The sequence below is a fragment of the Haplochromis burtoni genome, unplaced genomic scaffold (assembly GCF_018398535.1).
Source record: "Haplochromis burtoni strain Fernald_Lab_line unplaced genomic scaffold, NCSU_Asbu1 Contig_108, whole genome shotgun sequence".
NCBI classification, from domain to species: Eukaryota; Metazoa; Chordata; class Actinopteri; order Cichliformes; family Cichlidae; genus Haplochromis; species Haplochromis burtoni.
The window spans coordinates 312,618-325,068 of record NW_024582469.1 but is presented as its reverse complement, the minus strand read 5'-3'; the positions used below and the strand labels follow the sequence as shown (position 1 = coordinate 325,068).

Here is a 12,451-nt window from a genome sequence, read left to right as displayed (position 1 = left end):
CCCCCCCCACAGCACTTCTAAGCCATACTGCCATGTTCTGTTTAGAGAGGCCTGGAGAAAGAGGCCTTTTCCTGGAAAAAGTTCCAAACACGTCATACTTGGTCAGTCTTTTTCTAATTTTACTGTCACAAACTTTCACATTTAACATGCTAAAAGAGGCCTGTAGAGTCTGAGTTGTGTTTTTTACAGTTTCTCTGAGTACTGGACGTTCCAACAGTCCATTCCTGGGGAGACTGGTAACTGCTTGAATGTTTGCTATTTATAAATCATCTTTCTCATTGTAGAATAATGGATTATATATTGTTTGGAAATCACACATAACTGAATGCGCCAGACCAACAAACTACACAAACCACTGATGATCAGTTTATTAAATTAAATTTAATTCAGTTTTACTTATATGTCGCCAAATTACAACAACAGATGCCTCAAGACACCTTATACCGTAAGGCTCTACGATAATACAAAAAAATCAGCGAAAGCTCCCAACAATCATATGAGCGAGAGCTTTGGCAACAGTGGGAAGGGAAAACTCCCTTTTAACAGGAAGAAACCTCCAGTACAGGCAGCGCGGCCATCTGCCAAAATGAAAATGAATTCGACCTGGCTGTTATATATCCTGTTGCTATGGAAACAGTAAGGGTGTACATGTCTGTGATGGTTCTCCAGCTCATCGTAGTCTAAGGAGCTTGGAAAGAAAAGCGTCTGGACTTCTTTAAGTTGCTTGAAGACGTTTCACCTCTTAAGAAGCTTCTTCAGTTCTAGGGTCAAATGGTGGAGAGTCCCAGATTTAAGCCCTATGGGCGTGTCCCCCATAAGGACCCCTAATGATTCTCTACCTAATGACACGAGCCAAGGTGTGAAAATAGGTGTAGGACACAATCAGCCAAGGTTTCAGGTGAACTCACTGTGAAACCTAGCCCCACCCTATCATGTGATTTCCTGAGGTCAGAAGGCCGAGGATGTGAGTGGGCGTTAGCCCGCACATGGGCGTACATGGTTTTTCATACACTGCTTCTCCATTTTGGTTTCGTTTTTGCCACATAACTAATAACACAGTGTTATATTTCATGTGTTGCTGTTCATCCGAACTTGTATTCAAATCATTTTAGGACCTGCTAAGGACTTTGTATTGTGTTCTCATGTGTAAAATCTTAGAATTGAAAGAGGGTGAACTTTTTCCCATTACTGTAAACAGTAATACTCATGATCTACTCATAATACTCACAATACTTATGATCTTTATCAACAGTTATATAAAATAGTTCAAATAAATGCAACTGGGTGGACCTTGTTTAGGTGGTCAGCATGAGTTAGTAATGGCTGGCCAATGCTTGTTAAGTGATATTTTGACTAAATGGAGTATTACATATAAAGCTAGTTATATATTCAGATTAATAGTGCACTTTTTCTACAATGTAGTCACAACATGAGTAACCAAAGAAAGGTGGCCCAAAAACTTTACCCACATAAAAGAAGATTTAGGATTAATAAGGTAGATTCTGAATTACCACAGAAAGGGGAGAAAGGCAGAAATCTGACTGTGATCTTTATCTACAGGTGTTAACCATAACCTCTGTCGCACCTAGTTGACTGTACATGGTTGTTTCCTTGCTTTATTTGTTTCAGATAAGGATGTACAGTGATCGTGATTGTTTACATACTGTACAGGCCACACTCAGGAAAACATCCTTCATGAGACTAATTAACTTACTCTCAGTGTAGTTTTTTTTTGTTACTGTAATTTTTTAAAGAAGGACACAGTCGCCTAAACGCATTTAGTTTTTTCAAGGAATATTTTAACAATTCATATTTAAAAGATTCTGCTTGTACTCAGAATATAACCCATCTCGAGAGACCATTGTTCCCTATAAACAAAAATAACAAATTAGTTCCATATGGGTCTTTTTTTTGGTATGTTTCCATTTCCCTTATTTCTTCTATCTGAGTTGGATTTTCCCTTTTTCTCATAGTGTCAAGGAGTAAAAGATGGAAAAACAAATGACAGTCTCTAACTTTATTTTTTATTCTTCATGTTTTTTTGTCTTAAGATCCTTTTTTAAATAGTTCTCTTTGTTAGTTTTTGCATTTTTCTTTATCTAAGCGTCTATGGCTATTTTTCTTTGTCTTTCTTCACTCCAGGTGACATTTTCTGGCCTCTACACATTTCTTTCTCTTTACCTCAGCTGGTATTATTATTTCCATATATGGCCATCTCTCCAGATGTAGTAACTCCCCACATTTACCAGATCTGGCATGCAACACTGAATGAACAATTACTTTGACTAAATACATTTGGAGGCATTCCTTGTGTTACATCTGCTTTGTGCTGTTTTCTCTGACAGCGATTAGATAATGCTGAGTCTGGATGCCATAAAAAAAAAAGAAACAAGTAAAAATTAGTATAAGTGTCTCCTTTTTTCTTTACGCTTCTGTGCTCTTTGGCAGGTCTCTTTCAGTGTGGAGGCTCGTGCTCGTGGTTGCCCATCCAAAAAAAAGAAAACCTTTATCATCAAACCTGTGGGCTTCAAGGACGCCCTCTCCATCACTGTCACCTTTGAGTGCGACTGCAAGTGCCAGGCCAAAGCCCAGCCTGATAGCCCCAAATGTAGCAACGGCAATGGCACCTTTGAGTGTGGCATATGCCTGTGCCACCCAGGTCGCTTAGGACCACATTGCGAATGTGCCGAAGGCGATTACAACCCCATGGCGCAGGATCGCTGCAGTGGACCTGCAGGATCCGGAGGACCTCAGTCGGCTATCTGCAGTGGCCGCGGAGACTGCGTGTGTGGCCAGTGCGTGTGCCACAGCAGTGACTTTGGGAAAGTGTGGGGAAAGCTGTGTGAGTGTGATGACTTCAACTGCCTGCGCTACAAGGGAGAACTCTGCTCGGGTAAGGCCTCATGAGTTACAGTAAGAAAGACATGCAGGCTTCTTGTGTATTTACTTTGCTTTAGGATTTTAAATGAATGAGTATTAATCAGTGATGTGCTTAATGGTCAACAGTTTAGTCAACAGGCTGTAGCTCAGGAGGTAGAGCAGGTCATCTACTGAGTGGAAGGTTGGTGGTTCATTCCCTGGCTCCTCCAGTCTGCATGTCAAGTATCCTTGGGCATGATACTAACCCCAAGTTGCTCTTCGATGTACCCATCAGAGTATGAATGTATTTAGAAAGCACTATGTAAAGAGAAAGTGATTGTGAGAACGGGTGTGATTTGGTGAATGTGGCATGTTGTATAGAGCGCTTTGAGTACTCTGGGAGAGTAGAAAAATGCTATATAAGAATCAGTCCATTTACAAAAAATATTAAGACAGTCTAATATAGTCTGTTATTCCCTATAAATATTAAATTTCCTGCTGTAGATATCTTTAATTATTAACCAGTATTTGCTTTTTAAAGGAAGACTAGAAATGGGAGTAGCTCTGTTCAAGGATTAACTTCAAAATGGTGCATTGGGGTTTAGTGAGGGCAGCAAGTAGTGCAGGAGAGATTGTATGTGCTGGACTTTTTTTCTATTATTATTTTTGGCCGGCCACAGTGGTCTGTGAAGTTGCTGGCAAACAACTGAGATATACCCAGCCAAGAGATAGCCCAACCTTAGCTGTTCCCCCCCGAAAGCTGTAGTGGGTCGAAATGACCCACTGACTTCTATCTTGATTTTTCTGTATGGTTGTGGTAGAGTTTTGTAGAATGCACGCACTTTTATAGCTGAGGTCGTTTGTCCCTTTCACCACACTGACTTGCCACCCACCTCATCTGGGAAGAATTATATACAGTAAAAACTCTCCCCTCTGGATATGGGCTACATTCACAATAAACATCTGGTTTGGTGTATGTGCACTACGTGTGAGTGTCAGCTCAGGTTATATGTTTGTGTCATCCAAACCTTTTGTACTAAAGAATTTGAAGGGATTCATGAACACACAACAAAACATACTGATGGTGATTTTCTTCTACGCAAGAGATTTTGTGTCTTTGTTGTGGTTGAGATTTTCAAACAGTGAGGTGAGGTTATCACTTTACTTTTTATTACTTTCAATGTTTTAGTGCTTTTAAATAAAAACCATGCTGCTGTGTCAAAACCATGAATGTATCAGAATGACATCACATGCTGTCATGTAAAAAATGCCTACATGTTCAAGAAAAACTATTATGCACGTGAGACTAAGCATCATTGGGTTTGCTGGCAAGACATTTTGGCTCATGTTAGAATAGAGGTAATGGTAAAAAAATAAAAAAGTTTATTGCTTTAGAAGTTTGATGAAATGATCAATCTCGTGTCATTAATGCAGTGCTTGCGTGTTGTTAATTCCAAACCCCATTAATGAGGACCCGATTAGTAAAAATCCAACATGTAATCAGTTTTTGCCACTTTCCCTTAAACTAAACCCAACATTACCAGCATTTAATGTCTTTAATATTTCATTTGAATGCTTTGATAAGATCGGTGAGCTGTTTTTTATGACTGTCTGTTGCAGTCTTGTAACAGCAACAAAGTAAGAATAAAGTTTTCTTTGTTTTTTTTAACTTTCTTACTATTGTTCGCAGCTAGCTTAGCATAAACACTGAACGCAGGGGGAAATGTTATCCAAGTGCAGAGATCACAAACTTACTTAAAAACTTACTGTTTTATTTTTCCCATTTTTAATTTGTGCCAAAAGAAAATTAAAAACAACAGCTGCAAGGATAACCAGGCTAGCTTTATTTCTTTGCTTTTTGCTAACAAGGAAGCTAAGCTAACGAAGCTAATTGACCCTGAACTCCACATCTGGTGAACAACTTTCACAGTGTTACATTACATTTTTATACATTCTGTTTAGTTTAATTTAGTTTCCAGCATGGGTTCAATCAGTTCAGTTTCGTTTTTATAGTTCAGTTCTGTTTCTTGGTTTGTTTTTGTTTTGTTTTTAATTATATGACAGATATTTTGATACAAATGCAACTTTTCATATCATGTAGACATAGTGTTATTACACTTATGCACTAGTACCTCCTGATGCTATTTAGGTTGAATTTATTTGCTAAGCAGCTTGTATTAGGTAGTTTTTAAGTAGAGCTCATATGCCACTAAAAACTATCCACATCCATCTCAGCCGGTCTCACAAGGAAATGTTTTCCTGTGCACCCCAAAGTCCATAGAGTAACATGAAAATACCTTTATTCTTACTCATTGGCTAGTGTGGTGTAATGACGCTAAAAATAAACTCATGTTTGGCCAAGAGGGAGAGTACTGGAAATGTTCAGAGACTATGTGTGTGCAGAACACACATAGTCTTCTGTTGTCTTGAAATATCTTATTCAGTGTGTGGACCATTGTATTTTCCTCCACAGAATGATCTAATTAAAAGCTAGAGGTCTTGTGGCCATGTGATAATGACAGTTTATCCGTGGATCATCCTTTATCCAGTTAGACTGTGCCAAGCAGCTTCCTGTGTCATTGTTTATCTGGGCATTGTTTTTTGTGGTGGAAAGCCACAATGTTTTTGCCCCGTCTCTCTTACTGGCATGTACACTCACATTCACACAGAGTTTCGTGGAATAACAACAAGACAATGTGTACAAATTTGCTCAGATATGCGCTTCATCACGCAGCCAAATATAAAAGCAATGCAGTCACCGCAAACAAACAGTGAAATAGGTTTTTAACCTCAAAGCAGTTTAATATTCCGCTTCTGGTTTCCAGTGTTTCCAGTGTAAAGTCATGAACTTACAGGACCACTGAATGTCTGCAAGAAATAATACTTATTTTTAACTAGCTACAATTAAAAAGTCTTCTAATTGTTGGGTTTTTGCTGGATTATTGTGGCATCTTTTGTTGGAATTTAGTGCTTTATAAATAAAACTGAATTGAATTAAACCTTTAAATTTAATTTGGGTTAGATTTCTGGCTATTATTATTGCCATGAAATGCTAGCTTGACTTCAGCATGGCTGTGGATGCTGGGTTTGAAGTGTTTGAAGGCTAAGCAACATGGTAAATCTTTTTCAAGGTACAGAGAAGAGCCCGTAAATAGGGCAAAAAGAATTGTATGACACAGGTTTGTGGTTAGTTCAGTCATAACCATTTAATAAGCAGTGGCCAGCCATTACTAACTCATGGTGACCACCTAAAAAAGGTCTACCCAATTGCATTTATTTTAAATTTGAGAGTTTGTAAAGGTACCTTACGCCCAGCAGATTATAAAATGGTACGTAACATTAATTTCTTTAATAATAAAGTCATGAAAATAATGAGCATGTGTATAAGCTTTTGTCAAAACTTGCAACAAAATAAATATGTTTGTGTAAGACAGTGTGTAAACTATGTGATGCCAAATGATTGACGTTACAACCATCCCAGATGCCAAAAGCGTCCTTCTTCCCCAACTCGTGCTGCGCCCTCTTTTTCACATAAAATTTCTTGTCACATTGTCCTCCTCTTGTTTTTTGTTTATTCTCAGGGCACGGTGTCTGTAACTGTGGCTTCTGCCAGTGCGCACCAGACTGGCAGGGTGAGAACTGTAACTGCTCCAGACGTACAGACACTTGTATGTCCAGCCTGGGCCTCCTGTGCAGCGGGAGGGGTCAGTGCGTGTGCGGAGCCTGCGAGTGCACGCAACCAGGTGCCTACGGAGCCACGTGTGACAAGTGTCCCACCTGCCCCGACGCCTGTACCATGAAGAAGTGAGTTTACATACAGAGATATTCAATTTAGCTCCTTTAAATCAACTGATTGTTGATATTTTACATTTTAACAGGGAGTGTGTGGAGTGTAAGAACTTCAAGAGGGGCAAACTGATTGAGGACAAAACCTGCTCTCGAATCTGCAAGGATGAGATTGTTCTTGTGGATGAATTAGGTGAGATGACTTGTATTTTGGCACTGCTGGTTAATGTTAATAATAATTCCATAAATGCACAAGGTGGAACAATCCATTAAAGGGGTCATTTTGTCTAACTTGTAATGTAACGTCAACATTTTTCCACACAGAGCTCCATGACACAAATGCGGTGAATTGCACTTACAAAGATGAGAATGATTGCGTGGAGCGTTTTCAGTATTATGAAGATGCCAGTGGCAAATCCATCCTCTTTGTTGTCAAAGAGCCAGGTAAGAAACCTCATCAATGATAGGAGATACAAAGATTGATGTTTATTTGGCCCATGCTGTTTTCTGATTGTTTGTGAAGTTGAAACTTTACAATGTTACCCACACTGTAGTAAATTACAGGATCTTCTCTTATTAAAACAACTGAAAATAAAGTTATCTGCTGCTGGAGGTACGAATAATTAAGTAAAATGAACTGCTGCACCTTTACCTGACACATATGACTTTACAAAACTAAAGCAGCAAGAGATTTAGAGAACATCACATCACTTTCCAGCATGTTTATAACTTCAACAAATAACAGGACATTCACATTTTTCTCCTTTTCCTACCATTTTCCTTAAAACTGCTTTGCTCTTTTGCTCATACTGAGGCTGCTGGCTTGTGGCTGGCCTGTGATTGGCTCTGAGCTCTGGCCAGGCTTAGCATTAAGCGCTTTGCCGGTGTTAGCTTCTTTAAAATGTCCATTATAGCTGGGTATGGTTGTTTTAAGTATGTGATTAGGTTTTTTGTTAAAAATGTTTTAACAAAAAGACGCAAGTTTGCCACAGTAAACCATGGGGGGGGGCCCCCATGGTTTACTGTGGCAAACTTGCGTCTTCACTCATGTTAGTGTGTGACTGTGAGTACACGTGCAACTATTTGCCTGCGCCACTGTGTACGTGTTGTACGTGCATGAAAGAGTAATCTGATTCCATTCCCTAGCCAGTCAATAGATTCATCTCTACTTTTAATTGCTAATTTAATGTCATTTAATATTATGGGTTATAAATATGAATCTGTTGCTTTTTTTTTTTACCAGATGTAATCAACACAAATGCTGAATAGATGAGGATAAACCTGCAACAACAATCTTTCACCATCATCTGCATTTTTGAAATTTCTGGCAAAACTTTTTTAGTGCTTTGTGTTCACCCAACTACAAGCTGTCACTTCCTCGATGCCTGCTCTCTCACTTGTTAAGTGGCCAAATAGAAAAAGTGTGGGGCAGTAAAATAGCTTTCTGCCCTCAGAGAAAATCTGTACTTGGGTCTACCTTTAATGAATGTGTGTGTTTAATTTAAGCACAACTGGGTATCAGAGAAATACACCACAATTTGCCTTGAACACGGGGCACCCTGCCGTGTCAAAGAGGGCTGTAAATAGCTGCCCAGCTCCTCCGGGAACATGCTGACTATACATATCGCAGAGAGAAAGCCCTCTCGTGCTCTCCTCTTGAGGATATGGAAGAAAATAAGTAAGCAAAAGAACAGCGAAGGAAATGTGAAGCTGTATCACTCACCCTTCAAAGCTGTCTAAGCTTTAAAAAAAAAAAATCGAGACAACATAAGAAAAAGTTGGTAAATCACATTAATCAATAGTGTCAGCCAAGACTGATTTCCATGTAGACTTTGATGGGCTATGAGCATTAAAGGGTCGGCTGAAGAGCAGGAAGTAGAGCTAATTTATAATGATAGAAGGAGGAAGATGAGAGCAGCTTTGATGTTGGCTGTAAAAGTTCACCCTCGTTGCTTTGGTTGCCCAACACCGCTTTTCACGTGCATATGTGCATGTAACCACACGCCACACAGATATACCGACATTATGAGGAACCCATAGAGCATTACAGCTCTAGGAGCATTCTTACTGTTTAACACGTTGGCATCTTTCGCCTCATCATTTGGTTGTCCGGTGTATACATGTGTACCACATATTTATTCACCAAGTAGACCGCAGTGGAAAAATAAAGATCTAGAAGTTTCTCATGTGAAATAACTCATACTGTAGGAGCTTCTGCAGACCTTTTTTGGAGCAAGATTGCACTCTGGGGACTAATTAAGCCTCAAAACTTGTAGCCAAAACATTAGTGAACTACTGTAAGAGATTGTGAGAGATATAAAAGACACAAATTCCCAAACCTTACAAGCAACTTAAATTTTCGCAGTCCCTCTACTTGACTGTAAAACTTGGGGGAATTATTGAAGAGAAATTAGTCATGCGGACAAGGCTAGCAAATGTGATGAGTTGTTCCACTTTTGAAGTGGTTCATGTCCGTGACTCTTTGAAGGAGCGTAATGCCCGTCATTGTGCGACATTGTGCAAATCAGAGTACTGGAGAGTTTTGCCTGACCGCAGTGAGGGAGGAGAGGATTGTGGCCTTGCTGTAAGATGTTACCGTTTTCCACTTTGGGCCATCTTCCACTCTTCTCTCTGGTCTTTAACATCCTGTTCAGGACTGTTACGCTTCCCTTGTTCTCTTCCGTCACCTAAAAACCTGATGGCAATTAGAAAACTGTCAGCCATGCTAAAAAGAACCATGCTATTAAGTTTAAAGCTGTACATCTGCCTTTATAACAGGCGTTATAACCCCTGACTCTGAAAACTCACTGCAGTTAGTAGGGGACTACGTTGCGATATTAGCGAGATTAAATCAATAAGAACCAGAGATGAAACACAGTTATAAAATCATTTCCTCTGGCCTGACCTCTGGCTTATCTGCTCATTCCTTTATCACTTCCTCCTTCTGTTTAGACTGCCCCAAGGGTCCAGACATTTTGGTAGTGCTTCTGTCAGTGGCAGGAGCCATTTTATTCCTGGGCTTGGCCGCTCTGCTTATCTGGAAGCTGCTGGTTACCATCCACGACAGACGGGAGTTTGCCAAATTTGAGGAAGAACGCGCTCGCGCCAAGTGGGAAACAGTAAGTGAACGGACTCTGAAGTAGTGAATTGGGAAACTGCAAGTGCAGCATTTGTTTAATATTATCATAGAAAGCACTGAGGATTCAATGCAGTCTTTGCACACACTCAAGTATGCAAACATGCCTGCACCTTCCTATACACACATACTCACACACACACAAAGAGCCCACACACGCAGTGTCTTGCTCCCGTTGTCTGAAGATGTTTTTTATTATTTCTGTTACATGCTGTTACTACCAACAGAACAAAAAAGCAGCCAACGGAAGGGCTGGGTTTAAATTAGCCAGCGCTAATCAGCCTTTACTGGTAATAAGCCTGTTTGTGGCCTAAAGAACACAACTAAATCCCACAGGCCTCAAACCACAAGGAATCACAGTAGGTTTAAGTTGCTCACAAGTAAAACAAAACCACACACTCAAGTTAGCATGTCTGCTTAAATGATGACATGAAATAGCTGTTTTAAATGTGGACTTTTCTATTGTGTCATTACCATAAACCGCCCCTTGACTCGTATCTCCTCGTGTGTGTTTGACTAACAGGGGCACAATCCTCTTTACAAGGGAGCGACATCAACCTTTACGAACATCACATACAGAGGAAAAGACTGACGCTACTGAACAAAGCTGAAGAATAAAGGATGGAAATAATGCACTTCGACAATCCTCTCTGAGAAGGCAGCGAATCATGTGCAGGCCTCTACTGTCACGCAATAACTAATAATTATTTGCTTGTAAATATGTAGAAATCATTTCGAGGAGACATTTTATCAGGGATTTGAGACAAAACACCCACCTGTACTACGATGTTAGATAAGGTGTTTGTTTTTTTGTTTTGAATGAGAATTGTTTTGTTGTGCAGCCCATAATAAAGGTTTAGATCTCCAAAAGCAGCTTTTTGTCCATCCGTTGAGAGCCCACTGAAATCGTAAAAGTTGAAATCAAGAGCACAAAATTTAACGAGAAGCACAAAGAGAGTGCAAACCTTCACCGAGGCACTTTTAAGGGGATAGTTTTGTGTTTTGTGCATATTAATTTTGTTATCTTTGTTCTTTTTAATCGTACTTTAAGATGTTTGCAGTTTATAACACATTTTGGGGTCAATATGAAAATGTGAAATGTGAAAGTGAGGTCATATGTGACAGGATAGTTGGATGCAGATGTTAAGGTGATATTTAGAAACCCCATATACCAGTATTTTATCCTAAATGTTGCCAATACAAGGATAGTCATTTGGATGAGTAACGAAACGTTTCACCCACTGAAAACGCTACATCTAGATGAACAGAATCAATTTTTGAAGATAGTTATTTTATGAAAGTTTCATCTTATTTGACCTTGAAGAAGTCAAATAAGATCAGAAATCCCAATATATCATCATATGTCATTTCCTATATACCTATATGTTGTAAATACAGACAATGGTAGTAAGAAACATCATTTTAAATAGCTCTACATAGCATTATTACCACTTTGACCTTAAGATCACTCTGTCGAGATTTAAGGTAATATCAGAAGTCAAAAAGAGGTTTAAGTCTTCAGATATGGTACTCTCTATATGTTGACCATAAACACCACACTTGTAAGAATCATAGTTTCTAATTTATAAAACGGATTTGTCAATTTTCCACCAATAAATCATTACATTGACAAATTTTACACCCCTACAAAGCTTGATCAGAATTCATTCAAAACTTTTCTAGCAATCATGTTTACAGAAAAAAGATGCACCCAAGCGCTACCAACAACATAACCTTTTTAGCAGAGGCAATAAGAATATATTTAACATTTGAGAAGTGCTATATACTTCCCAGTGTAAAGGTAGTCAGGCATTCAAACATAACATCAACATTAACATTGAATAGAAAACTCTTGGCAGCAAAGGAAATGTTTTGCTTATTAAAATAAAACCAAAAGGATCCACATGACTGCATATCACTGTGGCAAAATGATAAAAATTATATTTTAAAAAGTAATATGGGTGAACTCAGTTCCTATAAGCCAGTGTAGTGCACAGAATTTCCTGTTTGTGACACTCAGTGGAAAACCACAAAGATAAACTGCCATCATGTGGTTTGGACTAAACTGAAAATTTCTAGTGCGTTAATATCATTTTCTTTGAAGATATGAAACATGATTTCTTTTAGTCATTCTTTATAATACACTGGATGTTATAACCACATAATTTGAGACATTAAAGTTAAAGCATGGTGTTTAAAGAAAAGAAAAAGTCTACTGTACTAAGTCTAGTCTACTAAGTCAACTATAGGTCAGTGGGGCTTGTGTGCTCACAGCACTTGTGATTATTGTATTAACGATATCCATTCTCATTAATATTGCAATATTGATTCAAAAGTAGAAAAAAAACTGTCTGAAACCACGCTTTGAGAACACTGACTAATTCCTGCTGAGTTTATGTTTTGAATGTTAAAAATGTGATGAATGAAAAACACATAAAACAGACAATCAGAGATCTGCTTTTCTGCAAAATACATTTGATTTACAGTCGATCGTGTAACCCTTTAATTAGTCTTTATTAAAATATTGTCCATGAGCCCATTTTGCTGTACACTCAGTCTGTGCATGCATCAGCTTAAAAGGATAATATTTTCTTTTTTTATGATAATAATTATGATAAACCTTTTATCATAATTATTAGTGTCATTAAGTCATCCTCAACTCTCTCTTGG

General features: G+C 38.7%; 1 protein-coding gene across 2 annotated transcripts in view; it reads left to right on the top strand.

Moving 5' to 3' along the window:
* LOC102314663 (integrin beta-3) overlaps positions 1–10,654 on the top strand; it is an 18,161-nt gene extending 7,507 nt beyond the window's left edge. For both annotated transcript variants that reach the window (XM_005928181.3, XM_042223282.1), the window contains 6 exons: positions 2,449–2,893; positions 6,441–6,663; positions 6,738–6,838; positions 6,970–7,089; positions 9,598–9,764; positions 10,305–10,654. In XM_005928181.3, the coding sequence (XP_005928243.1) occupies positions 2,449–2,893; positions 6,441–6,663; positions 6,738–6,838; positions 6,970–7,089; positions 9,598–9,764; positions 10,305–10,373 (1,125 nt within the window). In that variant the 3' untranslated portion in view covers positions 10,374–10,654. The remainder of the gene's footprint in view (positions 1–2,448; positions 2,894–6,440; positions 6,664–6,737; positions 6,839–6,969; positions 7,090–9,597; positions 9,765–10,304) is intronic.
* The last annotated feature ends 1,797 nt before the right edge of the window (positions 10,655–12,451 follow it).